The sequence below is a fragment of the Saccopteryx leptura genome, chromosome 1 (genome assembly GCF_036850995.1).
Source record: "Saccopteryx leptura isolate mSacLep1 chromosome 1, mSacLep1_pri_phased_curated, whole genome shotgun sequence".
NCBI lineage: Eukaryota > Metazoa > Chordata > Mammalia > Chiroptera > Emballonuridae > Saccopteryx > Saccopteryx leptura.
This window is the reverse complement of record NC_089503.1, coordinates 154556472-154580788: the sequence shown is the minus strand read 5'-3', so window position 1 is coordinate 154580788 and position 24317 is coordinate 154556472. Positions and strand designations below refer to the sequence as shown.

Genomic DNA, 24317 nt, shown 5'->3' with positions numbered 1-24317 from the left:
TTGTGATGTAAAAATGAAGTCATGTTGTAAAGCTGGAGTTTAGAAATGATTTTAGTCCACTTCAGATTTTCTGCTGTGGGCTCATTTTTGCTGTTAGGGCTAATAAGTTTTAGATATTCTCCTATTTAATATTTTGATTATTCATGTCAAGAGTCATGTTGGTCATTGGTTTTCCTTGCTGTCAGGCGACCTGCTTTTTGATCACGTCAAGGCTAACTCAAAGCTGTAAAGAAACACTCATGTTCTTAAAAAAATGTTCAAGTAACCATGTATTCCTTATGAATTTGTAATGATGAATTCTATTAGTAAACTTTGCATAAGTAGTTAATAACTGATGTGTATGTAGATTTAGTGATTAGTTTTGATTTACCAGTAATAAAGGCAACTGCACATTTTTATATTAAACGTTGTGTGTGATTTGTAATGATTTAATATCTTCCATGTATTATTAAATTCAGGCATTATTACCACTCTGTAGCTTTTGAAAATTAAATTTTGCCTGGGGATGCTACAGGAGTGAGTAAAATAGTCCATTAAAATGAAAGGGAAATGGCTGAATTTGAAACAAAACGATAGGAAAGACTAAAAAATTAAAAATGCAAAAGAGAAGAGTTAAAGAAACAGAGGGCTGAGGGGAAAATGAAAACAGGTTTTATACTCAGAGAGAAAATAGTTACATAAAATTATAATAGCAGAAACTACCAATAAGTTATTATGAGCCAAGTAACTATTCTAAGACCTTTAAATGTATTATCTGATTTAGCTTTCAAAATAACTATATAAGAGGTAGTGATTATAATTATCTTTTTTACTCAGATGATAAAATTGATGCTTTACCTGGTACCCCCAAGGATTACAAACTGTAAAAGCAATGATGATAATGACATTATCAAGATTTTATCCCTATAGTTCCCTGTTATAGTTATGTATTATTATATAACAGCTCCTTCTAAAACTTATTCTTTTCAAATTCCAGCATCGTTTATTTCTCTCAGGAATCTGGAAAGTGGGCAGAGTCAACAAGAGTGGTTCTGGTCTGAGCCCCATAGTTTACGTGGGGCATTTCCACTGCAGCTGGAGCATCCACTGTGACCCTGACACTCACAGAGCTGACCAGTAGGTACTGGTCATCTATTATAACTCCAACTGGTGCTGATGGTGCAGAAGGGAGAGCTTTGATCTTTTGTGGAGGAACTGTGGGAATACTTGGCAGATAAGGAAAACACAGTACAATCAATGAATTGCTTGAAGGTCCCAACGGGTTGTTGGAATGTTTGGAATTGCGGAAACAGAGGGAGTGAGCTGGCATACGATGGGGTAGTGTAGAGAGCAGGGTGACTCCAGGGGAGACCCTGGAGCAAGGGCAGGCTGGTCACCAAACATCTGCAGGAAGGCTAGCTGCCGTAGGGAGGGTCAGTGGAGTTCACACTGTTGGAAGAGTCCCTGTTTTGATATTGAAACTCACAAGAAAACATTCGGGGTAGTTGTGGGCACTGACAGTGAGCACGAAGCTGAGACCCTGAAGGAACACAGGACCGTAAGCTGCAGGAAAGGAGAGGTGGTGGGTAGAGGCAGTGAAGAGTGTAGCTAACGGCACACCTGTGACATCAGAGCTGGATGTTTTAGGAAAAGGGCGAGAGAATGAACAGCAATGTAAATAAGAAATGTATTTGAGCCCAGACTTAGCACTGGCCTGGTGGATAGTAGGTGCTCAGTTAATGTCTGTGGAATGACTGAATTCCAAGTGCAAACAAACCATGTCACACAGAGGGAAATTCTGGTGTACCCCTCAAACCTAACCAATGGGACTTGAGGGAGTGGGTTCACCCAGGTGTGGAGGGTTAGCTAATCACCTTAGAGCAGTGCCCTGTGGTAGAGAAACACGGAGGTGACCTCGTCACTTCCTGTGAGACGTACTCCACAGAGGTGACATAAGAGCAGGCGCCAGGTTACAGTTTAGAGAATGTTTCTACTTCTCTGGAGAGAATAAAAAATAAAATAAAAATTTAAATTCCTTTTGAGAGATTTATAGACTCAATATTTCAGCTTTGGGACTGACAGAAAGTGGCGATTTATGGAGAAAGTGGTATCATTTTTATTTTTCTAAAGGTGTACAGGTTTGTGGCCTATCGGCTACATCCCTAGAGAGACACGTGGAGTCGGCCCTGTACAGCATCTGCCCCAGTGTTACCCCAACTCCAGAGGCTAACACAGTTCTGGAATGAACATCCCTGGGCAGCCATCTGAGGTGAAACCAAGGCTATTATTCTCTGCACATTGGACAAAACTTCAGTCAGTAGGAGTCCAGAGGAAAAATGAAACTGAAGAATTCAAAACAACAGAAAACCGAAATGAAAGTAAGTATAAGCAGGAGGGAGAGGGTTGAAATTTTCCAGAGAATAAATTAAATTAAATAAATCAGTCTGCGGCAGTGCAGGGTGAGAGAGCTTTGGCCAGCGTCTGCACAATGATGAAAAGTGTGGATGAATTGAAAATAGCCGTTCAGCCACATTTTGGCACAAGAGGACCATATTGCTAATGGCTAATATTTTTGAGTGCTGACTCCATGCCAGATGTGCTAATTTATAGGCAATGTTTATAAACTTTACAGCAACCCAATGGAGGGGGCATTGCTGAGTTTTTGGAACTCTGAAAAGAAAAATAATGAAGTTTTATCTTCATAATAATCAGCGTCCCCTGATATCAGCACCAGAGTGTTCCAAGACCCTTTGCTGATGCTGGAAACCAAAGACAGTACCAAACCCTGTGCATCCTCACCTTTGTGCCTAGACATGCACACCTATGACCAAGCTAATTTATAAAATAGGCACAGAAGAGAATAACAAGGATCACTAATTATAAAATTGAACAATTATAACAGTATATTGCAATAAAAGTTAGGTGGATGGGGCATTATTAACTACAAGAAGGGCTACTTGACCACAAGTCGTATGAAACCAGGATAGCGGATACAAGAACCAAGACAGCTGCTGAGTGATCAACAGTGGTTAACTGGCGACTTGTGTCAGCAGCTTTATAAGCAGGACAAGCCACATCCCAGGCGGGGCAAAGCTGGACAGCCTGAGACCACAACGTGCTATCCAGAAATAGTGTGCAGTGTCAAACTGGGGAATCGTTCACCTCTGTAGTTTGACACCTTGATCTTGGACTTCCCAGCCTTAACACTGTGAGACATAAATATCTGTCCATTAAGCCACCCAGTCTATGGCATTTTTTTTATAGTAGCCTAAGATGAGTAAAGCACCAAATAATTGATAGAGTCCCAGATGTTAAGACAAAATAGCTAAGCCTTTGAAGAGCTTTTGAGGCTTTTGAATTGGGCACATGTGAGTTAAACCTTCACAATACAGTGTACAGTGGGGATATTAACAAGTCGGAGCTCTGGTTTCCTCCTTGTTAAATTGGGATTAGCGACAGGCACTTTAGAGTTGGTTGTGGGAGACAGGCTGTGGGCTGGTGGGGTCGTTGTAGACTAAGGCTTAGTTTTAAGACTAAGCTTTTCCCACCCTTTTAATACTAAGATCTTTTCAACACTAAGCTTTTTTCCACACCCTTAACTGTTGTATGATGTAAGGTGGTGCACTCTTATGAGGAATGCAATTTATGCCTCAGATGAGTGGCTTTGTATCAGAGACTTCCTTATTTGTATATTGGCTTAAAGGCTTTAATTGTCTATGCTAATAATAATAAAGCAAAGATGGGGGGCTCACTCTCTGATATTGCCATCAGCATTGAAGAGGCCTCCTGATCCCATCCTCTTTTCTCGGTGAGTCTATTTTCTTAATTCCGTGCCATTCTCCTTCAGGACCTGGAATTACTAGCAGCGCTGGTTTGCGACAGTTGGTGAAGATTAAATGAGATTATGTGTAACTACGGGTTCTTACAAGACAGTAAGCCCAATTAGTAAGCACTATAATGACCAGAGAACACGTCTCTTAGTTTGGTGTACGATGGTGGCTAACAGAATACCTCTGGTCCTTGCTACAGGAGGAATGTGCATTGAAATTCTGTCCCTTTCATAGCAACCTTGGTGAAAGTAAGTATGTACAGCTATCAAATGCTTAAGGTAATAGCAGCTGCACAAAAGAATTCCGGAATGTTATGAACATTCCTCAGGTTCCTGGCCCTCATTTCTTTTGTCAGAAAATTTGCAACTCTCTTGCAGAAATAGAGGATATGTTTTAATGATCTGTATGCATACTTACCTCATCATTACAGTTTTAATAAAGCACCATCTTCACTTAATATATCGATTATTTTATGTACTCAACTACCAGTAGTCTATTGAAAGGTCACTGCAAGGTCACCAAGAAATAGTTTCCTTTTCAGAGAAATACAGCTCTTCCTCTTCAGGAAAGTGGCAGGTGACAGGGCGAGAAAAACCAAAAGGAAGCCCAAGTGTAACTTTGTCCCTTGTATTGAATTATGATACTCAAAAAAATTTCTTGCTCCCTCTCTAATACAATTCCCTACACATTTCAGAGTGGCTATACTGCCCATTGGGTAAAATCAAATTTCGGATAAGAAAATATATATATCATTACCAGGGAAAAGTGATGGGCCAAAAAATACCTTAGCCTTCAAATTAAACACAGTGATTTAATAATTTTCAGTAAGCTGTCTATCCAAGGACAGAACTTAAAATAGAAAATATTATAACTGTCATCTTTTGTCTTTTTGGAAGGGACTGAGTCAGGTTGAAATCTCCCTTTCTACAGAGTCCTGTTTGATTCCCATGTAGTCATTCATTCCAGGTCCCCTGCTTTGCTGCAGAAGTAGAGCGAGACCCAGAGCCAGGCTCATGGGACATGGAAGATGCTCTCCAGCTAAAGAAGATGCCCGGGAAGCCAAGAGGAGAAGAGCTGATGTCATTTGATATCAACGCAAGTCTACAGAGTTTTTTCATGGGACTTCCTGTTAATGAGGTAGGGACATTAAAGAAAATTAAAAGAAAAGTAAAAATAAAAATCCAACACTAACATTTGATATCATTCTAGATATAGACAATGAGTTAGCTTCAATTGGGAAGAAATGTTGAGACTCTCAAATAATGATAGTGATAGAAATATAAATGGAAGAGCTCAAAAATCAGTAAACGCCCAAGATCACCAGACATCAGACATTTGTTCTGGCTTCTATTTTCTAAACATAATATTTGAGGACATTGAGCTTACTCTCAATTGTTCCTTTTATAGTATCAAGTTCAATTAGAATGTAGGACTCTCAGGGCCGGATAATGGTACCTACAACAGTGGTTGGTCCAGAGCAGTCAATCGATACATAGCTGTTGCCTGCCTAACATAACTAAATAATGAATATACCTAAATCATTTCTCTTCGGGATAACATGAGGTCTTCTTACTATTTTTATCTACAGCTAAGTTCTTAGCTGTGCCCATCTTCACAACCAGAGAAAGCCCGGCCCCTCTTCCACCGGTAATGCCAGGGAATATGTTGTGCATTTTCAAGTCAGCCTGACTTATGTATGCAGGCCACAGTGTCTCCTTGCCCTGTGGGCGGTGGCCGCTACCTCGCGGCCAGACCGGGCTGGTTCCAGTCAAGCTCACTGGGCTGTGGCGTGCTGCCACGCCCACCTGCCTGAGCTGTGACCTCACACAGCCCAGCTTTGGCTGCTCCGGGCTCTGCCGCTCTGTTTCCAACACTTGCGGACTTCCTTGGTCATTTGCTCCTTCACGTGCACCTCAGTGCCTGCTGCCGCCACTCTCCCAGTGAAATAAGAAGATAGGGTTCCCTCTCCTGGGTTCTGTCTAACTGGGCCTCCATTTGCTCTCCATTTTACAGAGCATAAACCAGAGGTGGGATTCAATCGGTTCGCGCTAGTCCGGTAGAACAGATCTTTAATTTTTTGTTGAGCTGGGCAAACCGGTTGTTAAAATGGCACTTGTCATCAGGGTTCTCTCTAAGGTGGGCGCCTGGGCAGCCGCCCAATGTGGAAATGACAAACTGAAGTCCCTTACTCTTTTTTTCACGTCCATCTCTGCGCAACAACATAGTCTTAGTGCCTGTAGTCATGTTCATTCTGTCCATAGGTGAGAAAAATTGCAAGTGAGGACGCCAATCAAGAAGTAATATGGAAATATCTTAAATAAGAATTTTGTTACTTTTTGTCAGGTATTATTTGCTATGTTTTTCATTAATACTTTGAAACTCTTTCTGATAACACAATCTAGTTTTGTGTACCTCTGTATTGTTCTTATTTTAGTATTAAATGCATGAAATAATAAACTACCTTTCAGTATATCTTTTTTTATACTTAGAACGGTCATCAGGTCAGAGAACTAACTGGTAGTTACACTAGTTGAATCCCACCAGTGGCATAAATCCCCAAATCTTCAGTTTTCAACATGCCTTGAGACTTGGCTGGCCCTAGGTGTTTTTCTGACACTAGTCTGGTACTGCCCATCCCTGGTCTCCAGCCACACCTGTCCGCTCTGCACTGGCTGCCCCTTCTCTGGGGCCCCTCACCTCCCAAACATCTACACAATTCAGTGCCCTGTTTCTGTGTGTTCTCAGCTCCAATATCATCTTGTCAGAGATGGCATCTAGAAACCATTCTGCCTTAAACAGGTCTGCTCGACACAGGTCACGGTAGTCTGTTCTCTAGTTTTAGATCTCTTAGTAGGATTTGTGCTGTTTGGGAATTATCTTTTATAGCTCTTTATTTTGTTTATTTTCTATTTTCATGGGGAAAATGAGACAACCCTTGGGGCAAGACATTGTTGTTATCAATCTATTTTCTTACTCCACCAGCAGGCATAAAAATTGTCACTCAAAAAGTAAATAGATGGGTAGATAGGTATGTAGGTAGATAGATGGTACCTAAATGCTACTAGTGTGCCCAAAGTTAATGCAAATACTGGATGCAAATTAACCCTGTGGCTTGGAGTGAGTGGGTATTATACCCAATTGCATATATAATACTCTTCCAAGCCTTTTTCAGTCCAGCCTGAACACTGCATCCTTACAGCTGAAGAATACCTCTCTTATGATAAATTTAAGATGCTGGATGTCTTTTTGATTTTTTCACTGACATAAAGGTGATATCACATAACCAATAATTAATAAAGCTCTTCTTCACCTGAAATATTTAGAATGTAAAGCTTGAATTGTAGGTCCCCTGAGTCATGTAACTATGGCTGTCGCTGCAGGGACATTCTAGATCTTGATTTATTAATTAATAGATCATTCATCAGGTATTTCTCAGCAGTAGGCAATATACATGAAGAAGACAATGTCATTTAAATCCTTCTCAGAAGACTCTGCATGGTGAATTTTCACCATTTTTTATAACTGCAAATGTATTAATTTTCTCCTTGCAACAACAAAAAACTCATGACCAGTGTTGAATTACCATTGCCTTTTCAAATTTTATTTATGTATTTTGTCTAGGCCAGCTATTTCAAATCATAGCTGTTTGATACTTTATCAGACAAATTTCCAAACCAGTTAGATTTGTGTAAAAAAATTAATTAATGTCAGCAGTGTGATATGTCCAGACTGAGCCACTGATATGGACAAATTTAATTTTTCTTTTTTTTTCTTCAGGTACCTTTCATTAATTGATTTTCTCCCCATTGTAAATGGGAGAGAAAGGAGAAATTCTTTAGGGCCTGAGTCTGAAGGAGAATAATACTTGCAGTGACAAAGCTTATATGCCTGGTTTCAACCTTATGTGTTGTTTGATTAATTTCAGAAGCTGGAAACTAATGGCCTGTTGGATTTTGGGGGATCATTGGGCATTAATTTGCATATGATAATTATGGGCTAAATTTGAGGAGCATCGGTGTGGCTTAGCCACCAGAGGCAAGCAGATGATTTTTGTCTTACACTTGGTCTGATTCACACATGGATATTATCAGATTGGTCCCTGAAGGCACTTAAGTTTGCTATCCATTTTGAAATCGGTTTGGTTAGATTAGACTATGTGTGGGTAACACCCTTGGATCCAAGTGACTTCATTCTCTTTTTCAAATTATTTTTCAAAAGCTAATTTCACTGATGGTCCCAAGTGGTCTTGTGCTTTTCAAAGAATTTTCTATGCGTCATCAAATTTATATACCAGATAGTATTTTTAGAGAACAAGGTATTCTGATTTTCTTAACTTAGTTGACCCTGATAGAAACAGGGAATTTTTTGGTTTCAAAAGTTGGTGAAACATTTTTCTTTCTTTTCATGATAAACAAAATACTATAAACTATATTAAATAGCTATTTGATATTCAAGATTTTTTTGGATCCCTATTGTATATTCAACTGCTGTATCTACAAAAAGAAAAATAAACATAGCTTAGAGCACTGAATTGGGCTAACCCTGCACTAATTCTGTAGTAGAATTATTTTTCAGAATAAATCTCAGATACTTTCCCCATTTCTCTTGCCATTAAAGTCTTCTGCACCAAGCTATTAGGAGATAAGTGAAAAAATAAGCCATTGAAGGCTTTGATTAGTTGTGTTTTATTTAAAGAGATGGGTTACAGATGTTTAATTGGTTGTTTATTTCATATATTTAGATTTAACATTCTTCTCACTAAAGTTTGCTCTGCATCCTGTAAAAAATATAATTTCAGAAATTAAAATTCATTGAGAGAAGGAATTAATTTATTTACTGTTTTATCTCTAAATAAAGGCACATGTGTTTTTAGAAAGCTATGGGTTCAGTTTTCCAGAACTTGATTGCAATAAATATAATCAGCAATTTTATAAGCAGATGCATTACAATCATATTGAGGATGGCATGATTTTTGGTGAAGTCAATTGTGAAATATGCAACTTCTTACTTCTTGCAAGTTAAACAATAATTCTATCTTTTTCTCTAAGTGTGCTCCATATGGAAACTGAAAAATGATTAATTTAATCTAGAATGATAGTTTTCTTATCCTTTTAAAGACTTTTTTTAATACTGGTAATAAAAATAAAATGACTATTTGTAAGGCAAGATGTTAATGGTTTGTTGATGAGGAGTGACACACATATAAGTTTCTCAAAGAGTTTACCAGTGATCTGACATAATGAGTGATATAGTTATAGAAACTAAATTCTGCTACATAGTAAGAGATACACTACAAAGAAAAATGCAATGCAAAGCATGGAGCCTCCATTTACTGTCTAATAGTTGTAAGGATGATATGTAAAAATACTAAATCTTTTGTTCAATTTGGCATAATTTCATTTTTTTCTGGCACATTTTTCTTAGGTCTTTACAATATGTCGGTGCACTTTAATGCTTTCTCAATACCTAAATAGTCTGTTAAATAATTGAGTTCTTTGAGAAAAGAGCCACAAAAAAACAAGGTAATTACTGATATGTCAAAATGTCCTCGGTGTATCTAACATACAAAAAAATTTAAAATTAGTTTCAAAGTATCATTTCAGGAATAAAAGCAGATTACCAGAGAGCATTTACATGTCAAAGAAATAATTAGGTATCTTTTGGTCAGAAAATAATTGCTTATAGCATTAAAATGTCTTATAATTGGATGCCCAAAATTAAACTAAATATATTTTCTTGTAAAAATATTCTTGTTTAGAATTCTCTACTTAGTTAACATGAGTAGTGTCTTAATTATTGATATAAATTGAAATTACAGGCATTAAAACTCAGTGTATTTATCAAATCCTTGCCTGAGCCACGTCTGAATCTTGTACTTGTCCTTTTCTTTTTTCTTTCCGATATTATCATAAGACCTTTTGTTCTGCCACATAAAAATTCCATTCTGTTCAATTTAGTTCATCCTTCCTTTTAACAAGACCTTCTTGAATATGAATTTACAATCCAGCATATTAAACACTCTTTTTTTTTTTGCTTTCTGTTAGTTGCATCTTTGGTGCCTACAACCTGGCTATTATTAATATGTTGAAAAGACATCAGATTATTTTGTTGAAAAGATGTCATCTCCTAAAGATATCCACTAAATATCTTCTATGTTGATATCAATTTATTAATCTGCACTTTGGGGTGTAGGTACAGAAAACACTCACTCAACCAGCTATTAACCCACTTAGTTCAATTTTTTATTAATCCAAATATTTAATAATAAAGTATCATGAATAACCCTGTAGAAAGCATTGTATAAACTGTGTATACCTGTCCAACATTCATCTCAAGAAAGAAATAGTGGACTGGTATATGTACATAACAAGGTTTTCATCAACCTCTTTTTCTCCCATGATACATTATCTACAAACAGAGACAGAATTTTTAAAAGGGTGATCTGTTATGACTTGCTTTTATTAAACAAGTGCTTGTTTTGATCAGACACTGCCTTTCCTCAGTTTTCACAGATAATTTCTTTTTATATAATTTAATGCAGAGTCTTGTTTGGAATTAGCATCAATGTATCAGGTTGCAATTTGCAGCCTTGTTTCATCTTTTCTTTGTAAATTCTTACATTATTTACTTACACCATGAGCCACCAGTTCTTTGCTATGGTTTGTGAAAGGTCCTATGCAATTAGGCCACCATTCCTTCTTCAAGCTACCACCATCTTAAGATGCAGCTCACATGGGCCAGGGGGCTAGGCTCATGTAGTGACTTAGAGTTCAATTTCCCTAAAATTTAACTCAGTCTATTCAGCGTAAAATAGTTCACCTTCACAGAAGACATTATTACTCAAAATTGAGAGTATTCCACTTACATTCTGTCATTTATCATTCCATGAATCCCATGTGGAGGGTCTATTCACTTCCTTGTCTTTCGTTCAACTATTACTAAATGCCATTAATCTTTCCTTATTCTAAATATCATTTAGATGTTGTCTTAGATCAGTTCTATCACAAATTTTCTGCTTGACCTTTGACAGATATTTCGAATATCTTCTTTTAAGTCATAATTTATTCATCAGTTATTGCATATAAAAGGGCCTTTAAAAGGTAAAAGAATATTGTTAAATGTGACACTGTAATTGGTTCTTTATTTATCACTTAATATAGATAATTTGCTGATCATGGTTGTAAGTGGATGTCTCAAAAATGCCAGATGCATAAAGAACCAAATAATAAAAGTATCTAATTGAATATACTAAATATCAGATACTTGGTAGAAGTTATAGGTGTTACAGGAATTTCTGTAATAGGTTATTATCAAAAAGTTGGTAGAAACATATTGTTTCCCACAATATATTGTTTACTTACTGGATGAGAAATAAAGATCTTAATAAGAATATTCCTTAACAAAAGAAACAGTATTAGGATCTTAAGCAACAGCTGGTTATGGTAACTGGTATTAGTTTTTCTTCCTTTGGAAGAAACAGAGCTGGTTTAGATACCTGGTGACAGTATTGAATGTCTGCAGTGGGGCAAACAGGCCCAAGAAGAAGAGCAATCTGCCTTTACTGTGTTAGCTATTTGGCTATCTCCTACTTCTCCCTCTTCTTTCATTTTCCTGTAAGATAACGTGTTCATCCTTCTTTTTGTTTCACTTTCAAATTTTTTGGTGACTTCATTCCTATAGAACAGTTAACCATCCTGATAATTAGCATGTTCACACCATGCGTTAGGATATAAATTAAATGATATATACATTAAAAGACATTACAACATCTTATTCTCATACATTTTTATATATACTGTTCACAAAAACTAGGGGATACTTCAAAATGAATATGAAGCGATAAAACATCTCCTAATTTTTGTGAGCAGAGTATAAATGGAATCTAGCATCATTTATAAAGTTCCTATGGCCATGTTTTCTTATATAAAACTCTTTTTAATCTCTTTTTCTTACTTTTCTAAACAGCTATATATTTAAAAAGGTTTAATTTATAAAATAAATTTTAAAAAATTACAAATAAATAATAGCATTGATGAATAAAATGCATCATAACCTTCAGGAGATGTCATTAATATGACTTCAACATTTGAAGATTAATAAAATCTTTAATTTTATTTTCCTAATATTTACTGACCTGTGCCAAACTTATTTTTTTCTTTTTCTTCAAGATTTAATAACTTAGTTGAGATCAGAATTATGAGCATTGGGGAACAAGTAATGGGTACCACCTGAAATAGTATTTTTTCTAGCATCTTATAATTCCATTTAACTACACAAATTTTTATAAATATAAATATAAATCAATAGCTGGACTTAGAACATAATAATTTTTAAACAGCATCTAAAGGACAAAAATATAGTTTATGGTAAAGTGAGATTGCCAAAATGAATTATGTCTTCATTTTAATACAATTAAAATTAAATATTTTCTACCAGAAGTCATTCCCTAACTTGTAGGCATAATGATCTTAGTTTGCCACATTGATCACAATGGCAAAGGCTAGCACAGGTGTTCTGTATACTATATACAATTGCTTTAGTGGACACTGTAAATAGACATTATAATTAATATATTTTTTAATTTTAGAGTATATTTGGAGCAAAATTTTGTTGATATATCCTAGAAAATGTTATTGGAATACAGAGACTATATTATGGTTCATTGTTATATATTCTTTTACAAATTACAAAGATAGGATGGTGAATTCTTAACTTTTCTTATGTAATTTTTCATTATTATCAAGCTCATACAATTATGAGCCCACAGATGGATGTGCTCATAACTCTATTCATGGAGGACCAGACAGCAGGTTACACAGGAAAGCCAGGTGTTAACGAACTCTTCCTTTGATGGAACGTGTTTCTGAGGCAGCTGGTTAGTAATATGAGAAGAGTATTTAAGTGTTGGTCACACTGGACCCATCTCTATGTCCTCAAGGCATAGAGAAGACCAGCTAACGATTCTGGTATGTATTCTTAATATCTGTTAAATTACCTATGATATTATTATTATTATTATCCATGTTGGCATCAATGGTGCTTCTTCTATTTGTTCCTTAAAATTTAAGTGCTAGTCTATCTAAGAAAAACAAATATGTTTAGAATTTATATATTGGTCTTGGTACTGGTAAGGCAACTTAATATAGATTCATAGTCAGTACGTAATTTAAGCAATATTTTTTATCTTTCTTTATATGGAAGGATAATTCATGTTAAAGGTCTCAATGCACATTTCGTTTGAAAACAAAATGCCATACTAGAGCTTATTTGCATATGTTTGTTCCTATAAATGAGTGAGTGTCTAAGAGGGACTAACGCAGCATGCAAATGGTTTCTTCTGCGATGAGGTCGTTTGTCTATCCAATAGAGAACAGTCACTGGGCTGGTGTTCCTATTAGGCAGAAAACTGGATGGCAAAGGAGAATTACAATGCTCAGCAGGCTTCTGACCTACTTTGTTATTATAAATCATAGGACCTATGAATGCATTTTTTTCTTTTTTAGGAAAGCTACATAGACTTGTCAGCACATTAGTTTCCTTTTGTGAGGACTTTTTAAAAAGTCTGTGGTAATACATTTTATTGAGAAAAAAAATCAACAATATAATAACAATTTCTAGTTTATAGAATTACAGATCTAAAATACATTGTTAGACCTCAAGAGAGGACAAATATATTTTCAATTAAGATGTTTTAGGGTCATTTCTTTGTTATATGATGTTAGTTATACTATTTTAATCAATCATTATCTAAGTAGTAATTGGGTTTCATAAAAGAAAAAGTAAAGCTATTTTGTCTTCCTACATCTGCTAGGATATCGACAGATAATCTAAGCATCCTGGTTTTCAATGTTCTACTTACGTATGAAAACTTGCACATGAATGATACATATTCTTTTTATTTTTCAAGTCATTCGCTTAAAGTAGATATTCACCAACAGCTCTTCCTACTTCAGCCCGCCAGCACACATGCTTGAGGCTGACACAGTTTTTGAGTGAGAAATGACTACGTGTCTCAGTCCCCACTCTCTGTTGAAGGTCCCTGATCCAAAACCAGCTGAAAGTAATATTTTCTGTCTCCCAACCTTTATTTTATGCTATTCGTGGCCTTTATCTCAGTCTCCAAGAGGCAGCACCAGCATTCCATTGTGTGAAATAGAAGCGAAAGTACTGTCTGGGTGGTTACAGGAGAAAACATTTAGAAAGAGGCTTGTGTGAACAGCTGCATTTTCAAGTGTACGTGGCTTGGCAGGCAGTAAGAGAGGACGTGTCACCAGCACTAGTCCCCTAGTTTAGAAGAGTCTGGGCTCTGTGTACCTATAAGGCCTCCATTCAAATTCATATGAGTGGCTTCCGCAATGACTTTCCTATTCTGCTGGTTTATCAGTTCCTACAGAGTAGAGTCCGCATTTTGACAACCTCCTAGTTTTCAGCAGTTAGAAAGAGTGTGTGAATGAAATCTCGTGGAAGGTAAGCCCTGTGAGGGCAAGGATTCTTCTGTCTCATGCTCCGTTGTTTGTTCAGGACCAGAGACAGTGCCTGGCGCGGGGAGATTGTGCCTGGCATGGCTGGCACTCAGAGAGACCGCCTCAGTGAGAGAGTAAGCACAGACACTCATTTCAGAACTCAAGTACAGAGAACTGAATGTGATTCGTCTGAAGTCACAAACATTTCCGGGGAAGATGTAATTCTGAAATTCATGTCTTTATATTCAAATCAGACAGTTTTATTTTTTCTTTCTATTTTGCTGTCTTAATGAGTTAGTGTGGAAGAGCTGTGTCATGTAGTGAGTGACAAGTTAAAACACATATCTCTGGAGAGTGTCAACGTAAGAAATTTCCAAACCTGTAAGAATTTTTATGAGTTTATTTGAGCCAAACTGTCGACAACTGCCGGGAAGCAAAGTCTCAATGGACTGAGAAACTACTCCGGAAAATGATGGTTTCACCATTTATTTTATTCATCAGAATCAAAGGGGAAGACTGAAGGGGGTTACATGAAATTGACTGGTGACAGACTAGGGGGGCAGGAGAAAGCAAAGCGGGGAAGTCTCTGGGATTGGATAAAAGTGAAAGTGTATATACTGAAACTTCTTTTACATGAGCAGGAATCAGAGAGTGAACAGCTGACAATCTACATGATAGCAATAACTAGGAGGGGGTTTGTTGGTTCCTGCTCTGGTGGAATGCCTGACGGGGACAGGAAAAGAAGATGACCCTTACATTTCAAAAGCATGTTATCAGGCACATGATTGAGGATGCAAAAAACAGACAGGGTCAAGCAAGGTAAACACTAACCTTGGTTTAGAGAAAAATGCCACCGCAGGACCTGACTGCCCACCGTAAACTGCTTCTAGTTAGGCAGCTTGAATTTCAGACATCTGTGTGGAGTCTGCAAGGCCGCCACGCAGGTTTTCCCTGAGCTTGTCAGGTTCGGCATGGGGTCTCTTTCTCAGCCACAGGAGGATCCTGAGGGTTGCACACCAGCTTTGTAATGCTTGGACTTACAAGTAAAATATGGTACAGAGATCCTTCACCATAATGATCACAGGGTCCCACTCAACTGCAAGAGAACTGGGATATGTGCCCAGTGTGCCTATTCGGTTATTAGCAACTGTCCCTGCCACTTCGACTTGAATGAACAGAGAATTGGGTACTTACCTAGATTTTCCACCAAATCCTTTATTTCCTGTACACAGATGTCACTAATGAGACCCTCCAGATCATTTATATCTCTTTTATTCTATGATATTTGTGGTTAGTATGGTTCATATATCTTTTTTTTTCCTGGAATATATTATCTTATTTATATAGAACTGAAGAGCATTAGAAACTCATGAATTTGGATTTCATGAATTTTGTGTATATTGCCCATGAGTTGGTCAAATGATTACTTTTTTTTTTTTTTTTTTTTTTTTTGTGGCAGAGACAGAGAGAGTCAGGGAGAGGGACAGATAAGGACAGACAGACAGGAAGGGAGAGAGATGAGAAACATCAATTCTTTGTTGCGGCTCCTTAGTTGTTCATTGATTGATTTCTCATATGTGCCTTGACCTGAGGGCTATAGCAGACTGAGTGACCCCCTGCTTGAGCCAGAGACCTTAGGCTCAAGCTGGTGAGCCTTGCTCAAACCAGATGAGCCTGCGCTCAAGCTGGTGACCTCAAGGTCTTGAATCTGGGTCCTCCACATCCCAGTCCGATGCTCTATCCACGGCGCTACCGCCTGGTCAGGCTGATTACTTATTTTTGAATATGTGGTTTAATGTACAAATTTTCAAAGAAGAAACTATTCAAGGGAGAACATTTAAAATGCATTATATAATAATTCCTACACACGTAATTTTTAAATACTGTTGATAATCATCCATTCATTACAAACAATTAATATTTATCTTATTAGCAACATACACAAGGTTGGCATAGGATCTGTGTGACATGTGGATACAGATAAGGCCTGTTACCTGCCCTCTAGAATGGCATCTCTCTGCATGAAATAATGTGTAGATTCCTCCAAATCACAACAAAATAAAACATAACACATGCCCATCAAGTTGGCTTAAAATAGTTTATGATATTACTTGATTAAATACAAGTATAAAATTAGAAATAAGTTTCTTATCCTTAAAGGTCTTATATTGTTAAAAACAAAAGCAAATTTACAAAGCAAAAAAAAAAAAAATTGTGATGGGTGATGTTGTTTTGCTAAAACCAAACAGTTGCATATGATATAGATATATCACTGTTCTTGCACTAGTTACGTTAGGTTAGGTAGCTAGTTAGACATGAGCTGGGACAGGCAAAGGAGGGGGAGGGGTGAATTGCCCCCATGCATTCCAGGTACGCAGGGTCTACCTCGCCACACCCAGACTGCTGGTCTCCAGTTCCCAGATATGGTATCAGCCCCACAGCAATACAATAAGACAGATAAACCTGCGAAGAAGAAGCTAGGAAGAAGAAAACAAAAACGGGAATGAGAAAGCCCAGAAGTTAAGCCCATAAATACCTAAATTCTGTAACTAATCTCAGGCTTTCCTGATGGTGTTTATGCATGGCCAAAAAACCCTTGCTTTCATTGCTTACTATACTTTGTCTCTTGATTGAATTCCTTCTCTCAAGCAAGACAAGAATCGAGGTCTCATTGCTTCCCCGTAACAGTTATTGTAGAGTATGTGTATTTAAACAAAATACAGCTGGGTGCTATGTAACAAGTGATTAAGTTTTCCAACTCATTTCTCCTTTGTCTATGGTGAAAATTTTGTGCCACATTTAATATAACATTTAGCTTTCATTTGGTATAAATGGATCACTCGCTAATTCATAAGCCAGAATTTTTGAAATAACAACTCACGACACAACACACTTCAACTACAGAAGCAAACCCAGACTCCACAGTTAGGGCATTCAGTTGGCCCTAGATGCGTAATATGCTTATGTTGAAACCTTTCAAATTATTGCCAATATTTACAAGATTACTGGCGAGAAAACTTGGGGGCTCCCTGAGAGTAAACTTACAGACTTCAAGTAGAGAAGCATGGCTCTAGGAAAGTATTATTTAGCTACAATCTTCCTTTTTTTTATTCTTTAAAGTCATTCCCTAAATTACATCAAAATTAATATGCAAGTTCAAATGTGTCATAGTTTTCATTTTCTTAGGTTTTTAAAGTAAATATTTCATGATATTTGTAACTTAAACCAAAAACCATTACCTTTACTCTCTTTAATAAAGAACTAAGACAATTTTAGCATGGTACACCTGAATCATAGTCACAAAATATCATGGGAATGATAAGATTTTCAAAATTAATTATATTAGACATTAATTACCTGACTAATCCAAAACTTTTCATTCAGATACAATTCTATCATTGAAACATTTCTTGAATAAAACAAAAGCAAATATTACAAATGTGGGGCAAGAACTATCCCCGTTCACCTAGTACTTTGCAAGTCTTATCTCCTACCTCCCAAATTCGAGTAACCCACCATGAATAAAGATTGACTCTAAAAAAATAACATTTAAAGAATTCTTTTAGTGAGGAATTTATAAAAACTGAAAAGAAGCCTGACCAGGTGGTGGCGCAGTGGATAGAGCGTCGGACTGGGATGCGGAAGACCCAGGTTTGAGACCCCGAGGTTGCCACCTTGAGAGCGGGCTCATCTTGTTTGAGCAAAACTCACCAGCTTGGACCCAAAGTCGCTGGCTCGAGCAAGGGATTACTCGGTCTGCTGAAGGCCCACGGTCAAGGCACATATGAGAGAGCAATCAATGAATAACTAAGGTGTCTCAATGCGCAACGAAAAACTAATGATTGATGCTTCTCATCTCTCCATTTCTGTCTGTCTGTCCCTGTCTATCCCTCTCTCTGACTCTCTCTCTGTCTTTGTAAAAAAAAAAACAAAAAAAACAAAACTGAAAATAGCTGAGAGGACCTACGTCTATGAAATGAAATGAAGATTAGAAATAGTTAATATAAGAATAACTGTATTAAACAAATTACCCATTAAAGCTATAGTATAGTTATAACATGGACTTCCAGTTTCTCGTCATAGGACATGTATAACTTGTTAGTGATATGTAGGTAGAGATAAGAATCTGGATAAAAATGTAAATATAGTTAAAGAAGATTTAAAGTATATATCAATATAAAGATATAGCTATAAATGCAAACATAGTTAAGAGAGTTTTAAAATATTTAAAAAAATTAATTTTAAATGCATGATATAAAAAAGGAAGAAGGCAGATGGAATTTGCTAAACTTTATCATAAATAATTTAGTATCAATGTCAAATTGACACTGCATAATTTTTAATCCCATAACCAAGACTGTCCAGTATTATCTGCATTCACCTTGGTCTGGCTTCTCAGTTTTTGCCTTCCCAATTTGATTTTTTTTTTCTACATCTGCATCGCATGTCAGTCTTGCTATGTTTTAGTGTCACAGCTCAAATAGTGATTTTCAAGGGACTTTCTACTGCAAGTGGTATATCGTGACCAAAAGGTTTCAGCTTTTGTAATTACTTTTAACTGTTTTGTCATCTGTACAATACAAGATATTCTAACGTGGTTGAGAATGAAAATTATGGGGTCAGATGAATAGGCCTTCTTTCTATTATTGGTTCTGTAATCTGTGCTACTGGTATGACATTGGATAATTAGTTTAACCTCTCAAAATAGGGGATAATAGTGCTTACCTCCTTCTGTTGCTACAAGGACTGAGTAAAATAGCATTTTGTTGTTATTGTTGCTGTTGGGGTTTTTTTTGTTTGTTTAAACAACAGGAGTGTATTTTTTTACTGCTCTACAGGCTGGAAGTCTGAGATCCGTGTCAGCAGGGTTGGTCTTTCTAATGCCTTTCTTCCTGGCTTATAAGTGGCCATCTTCTCATGATGCCTTCACCTGGTCTCTTCCCTGTGTATGTCTATGTCCTAATTTCTCATTTCAATAAAAACACCACTCATATTGGATTGTGCCTATCCTAATGACCTTATTTTACCTTAAATAAGACAGCATATTTAGCATATTTCAAAGCACCAAGACTTGTATGTAGTAAGCATGATATATAAATGTGGGGGGCATTTTTCTTATATTTGATTTTCACTTCTCCTTTATGACTCTGTGTACATAAATGCACTTTGCTATGTTTTGTTTTTTGGGTTTTTTTGTGACAGAAAGTTTTCTAGAACACAATAGCTTTAGGATAGACAATAATATCTCCAAGGTCAAATGACACCATCAAGATTCTCTATAGGATAAAAATGTCTTTTTTATGGTTTTTATCTTATTTCTATCACTAATGTTCACAATAACAATTTCATATATCTTTTGGTTTTTACAACTGAACATAGACTTCAAAGTTTCCTATCTTTTATGAAAATAATCTAATTTTAAAAGTAAACCCCCAGCCAAAAATAAAAGATCCAAGAAACACATTGTAAATTCAGGAAATATCTAGTTCATGATATCTAAGCCATAATAAAGGTTTGATGATATTATATTAAACATATCCACAAATGAGCACATGCAGACACTTCAAAAGAAAAGTTACCAAAGTATTAAAAATTTTCTTTGTTAATCACTAGATATAATAAGTGCATTGCCCTGCATTATATCATTCAATTATATGCACTTTATGGATACCTAACAATACTTTTATGATAAAGACAATTGCTGTTTTTTGAAAGATACATAGGAAAATTTAAAGTAATAATTATTTGAAATCTTAAATATTAGTTGGTGCCTATAATAAATTGTCTTTTGGCAGCAGTGTTAGTAGTGTTTTTGTACCATTCACTCAGTCATTACAGATCTGTTGCTTTCTCCTCCCCTCCAGAGTATTTTAATACTGTCTTTATGTTTTGCTATTCTATGGTGATAAATAAAAGTGACAGATCTATAGTCAAAGAGACTTCACAGATTTGAAAAGTGAGCTGATCAAACTCCTTGCTTTGTTTTTAAGATACAGAATCTCCCCTATAGGACATTTCTCAAATAGCCTGCAGATGCTCAACAAACTACTGTGTTAGGCACTGTTCTCAGCACTGGAGAGAAAGGACCGAGGCAAGAGAGCAATTCTTTGACCTAATAGAACTTACATTCTGGTGGGGGCAGGAGATACAGAAAAACATAAATAATAAATGTACGTGTGTGTGTGTGTGTGTGTGTGTGTGTGTGTGTGTGTGTGTGCACATGCATGATGCTAAATTTTTTAAATAGAAAAGATAAATGAATTTGGTGATACATTAGCTAGGGTGACCAGGGAAGACTTCTGTGAAGCAGTGCCACCCAAGCAGATATGAATGAAATGGAGGAGAGGTCCAGACAAATATCAGTTCCAAAAGGAAGGAGGAAAGGAAGAAAGAAGGAAGTAAAAGAGAAGGAGGGAGAGAGAGAAGCAAGGGGGAGGAAATAGATGGGAGAGAAGAAAAAAAAAAAGAAAAATAGACGATAGTTCTTAAAATGTCACTATGTGAACCTCCCTTTCCTTCAAATACAAAGCCTGAGCTATAATTATTATTAGGAGAAAAAGAATGTATATTCTTTTCTAAACTGAATTTATTGGAGTGACACTGGTTAACATAATGATACAGGTTTCAGGTGCTCAATTTTACAACACATCTCTGTACACCGTACTGTGTGCTCACCTCTCCCCAAGTCAAGTCTTCATCCATCACCATTTATCCCCCCATTCCCTCCTCCATTTCCCCCCAACTCCCGGGCAATCACCGCCCTCTTATCCATGTCTATGAGGGGTTTTATTTTCGTTCTTTTTTGCTCTATCCCTCTACCTCCCTCACCTAAACCTTCCACTTGACAGCTGTCAGTGTGCTTGGTGTGTGTGAGTCTGTTTCTATTCCATTTGTTATTCATTTGTTCATTAGATCTCACAGGTGAGTGAAATCATATGGCACTTATCTTTCTCTGATTAGCTTGCTTCAGTTAGCTAAGTGGAAATGTGTATATTCTTAAGATGATCATGCCATTTCTAAAATAACAAGCCAAGAAATTAATAATAGAACAGTTTGAGAAAGGAGAAGCAATTGGATTTATGCTAAAGTTAAATTTTTGTGAAAGTCTCTTAAAATTTACCTGCCGTAAAATGTCATACATGAGAAAAGGCTATTTGAATGCATAGATAACATTCTGTTAAATGTGTCCTTCAACCAACAATCAGGTAAAGATGCCATAACATATCCAATAGAATAGTATGCAGCCATAAAAAGTGAAGTGTTACCATTTGTGATAACATGGATGGATCCTGAGAGTATCAAGCTAAGTAAAGTAAGTCATATGGGAAAGAGCAAGAACCATATGATTTCCGGGCCCTGGCCGGTTGGCTCAGTGGTAGAGCGTCGGCCTGGCGTGCAGAAGTCCTGGGTTCCATTCCCGGCCAGGGCACACAGGAGAAGCGCCATATGCTTCTCCACCCCTCCCCCTCTCCTTCCTCTCTGTCTCTCTCTTCCCCTCCCACAGCGAGGCTCCATTGGAGCAACGATGGCCCGGGCGCTGGGGATGGCTCCTTGACCTCTGCCCCAGGCACTAGAGTGGCTCTGGTCGCAACAGAGCGACACCCCGGAGGGGCAGAGCATCGCCCCCTGGTGGGCAGAGCGTCGCCCCCTGGTGGGCGTGCCGGGTGGATCCCTGTCGGACGCATGCGGGAGTCTGTCTGACTGTCGCTCCCCGTTTCCAGCTTCAGAAAAGAAAAGAAAAGAAAAAAAAAGAACCATATGATTTCACTCACGTGAGGGATAGAAAACAAAAAGCAACAAATGAACAAAAAATAAAAACACACAAACAAACAAAAACAAACTCATAGATACAGACAATGGAATGGTGGTTACCAAGGAAGCAGTGGGTGGAATGGGATAAAAGAGTAGAGAGGATCAAATATAAAGTAATGAAAGGAGACTAGACCATGGGTAATGAGCACAGAATTGAATACCCAAATGATGTATTTTAAAATTATATACCTGAATGTTATACAACATTATTAACCAATGTCACCCTAATAAACTTAATTTAAAAAACATAAAGATAGTCTGACCAGGCATTGGTGCAGTGGATAGAGCGTCGGACTGGGATGCTGAGGACCCAGGTTCAAGACCTCGAGGTCGCCAGCTTGAGCGCGGGCTCATCTGGTTTGAGCAAAAGCTCATCAGCTTGGACCTAAGGTCGCTGGTTCAAGCAAGGGGTTACTCAGTCTGCTGAAGGCCCACAGTCAAGGCACATATGAGAAAGCAATCAATGAACAACTAAGGTGTCGCAATGCCCAACGAAAAACTAATGATTGATGCTTCTCATCACTCCGTTCCTGTCTGTCTATCCCTCTCTCTGTGTCTGTAAACAAAACAAAACAAAACAAAAACAACAAAGAAATACATAAAGATATAAAATGTAATGCTAGAAGCAAATTTGAGAACTTACATAAAAAGAACAAATATTTGTGAATGTATACTTATAACATATTCACTAGCGCTTCAATTCCCTTATGAGTGCTGCACTATGTAAACCAAAACATATGCTCTTAAACTTAATGTGAATGTAGATATAGTTAGGTTTGTAAATCAAGTTTATACTTTACATATTTCTAAAAATATTTATGTATTGTTTAAGGTAAAGTGCAAAGGCTATCTTCGTTGTAAAGTTTCCCTTGTTTTCCCTTTAGAGAAGTATTATTTGAAATACTGCGTGCTCTGCACATCTTATTTTCTTTTCCACTGTGACACGTCTCTGTATGTTAACTGTGCCTAGAGTTGCATGTCTTGAACAGAGTACACGCTAAAATCAACTTGGAAAAAATAAGTTACTCTAAGGAGACTTTTTAAAAAGAACGTTGTACTATTATTTTATGTTCGTATGTATCCCTTTAAAATAAAATGCCTCAATATACTCTAAGATATCTAAAAATCGATGCTGTCACCTATACATTCCCAGGAACATTTCATATAAATGAAATTTTGTTGTCAATAATAATAATAATAATAATAATAATATCTGATTTTACATTCCTGGGAGAAAAATGAAGTTTTCTCTAAACATATATGGAGGAAAAAAGAAATTCACTCTCACAGCAACACCCAGAACTTTGGGGCACAATGTGGAAAGCACAGCGTGGGCCCTCAGGCGCGTTACTTACGACCATCTCGTTCAGCGACACCCAGCAGTCCGGGGGGAAGTCCTGCAGCAGCGGGACGAGGAACTGCAGGCAGCCGTCCCAGTGGCACAGCAGCAGCATCATGCCGATGAGGTTAAAAATCCGCACCACCGCGCTGGCCAGATCATACGTCATGTGGAAAATCTGTGGACCGAAACACAGAAGAATGCTTGCAATCGAAAAAAACTTTTTTAAAAAGTCAAGGATACTCCCTACGTCCGTCTGTAGTCACTGAGTATCGATTTAATAAAAACCTGGGAAGGACTATTGTGAATAGACACAGAATTGCATGCCTGAATCATGACGCAGAGCCCCGCCAGCTTCCTTATGGTATGAAAGCCAAGGCAGGTTTCCCACGGAGAACGACCATCAATCACATCGATACATTCCATAGACAGGTCATGTTTTTTTAAAAAAATATTGGTTTTGCCAATAGTTTTCTTTTTTAAAAAATTGAATTTGCCAGTGGTTTTCCTTTACTGTTCTTGGCATTTTAGTAAAGTGCTTTAAAACAAGTTAGCAACATTCACAAGTGATGACCACCCTCTCCTCCGTTCCTCATTCCTTATTGAGTTAATGGGCTCACTGAAGGGCCAAACACACACACACACACACACACACACACACACACACACACACACACACACACATATCCCTAAGGAGTAAAAACCATTAATATTAACAAGGGGAGTGTAACTATACTATAAAGATTGACAATTAATTGCAGTTAGGTTTCAACTATGTGAGTAGATCTACTTCTTCAATTGTGTACATTGAACAAGAATAGTGACCTTTGAGAGAACAGTTCCTTGGATTTGGTTAAAAACTGTTGTACAGAAATGTATATGGTTTTTAAAAAG

The 24317-nt window shown here is 37.2% G+C and overlaps 1 protein-coding gene across 2 annotated transcripts in view; it reads right to left on the bottom strand.

Moving 5' to 3' along the window:
• Window positions 1-24317, bottom strand: part of HCN1 (hyperpolarization activated cyclic nucleotide gated potassium channel 1) — a 338266-nt gene that overhangs the window by 113717 nt on the left and 200232 nt on the right. For both annotated transcript variants that reach the window (XM_066377963.1, XM_066377973.1), the window contains exon 3: window positions 23440-23601. In XM_066377963.1, coding sequence (XP_066234060.1) covers window positions 23440-23601 — 162 coding nt within the window. The remainder of the gene's footprint in view (window positions 1-23439; window positions 23602-24317) is intronic.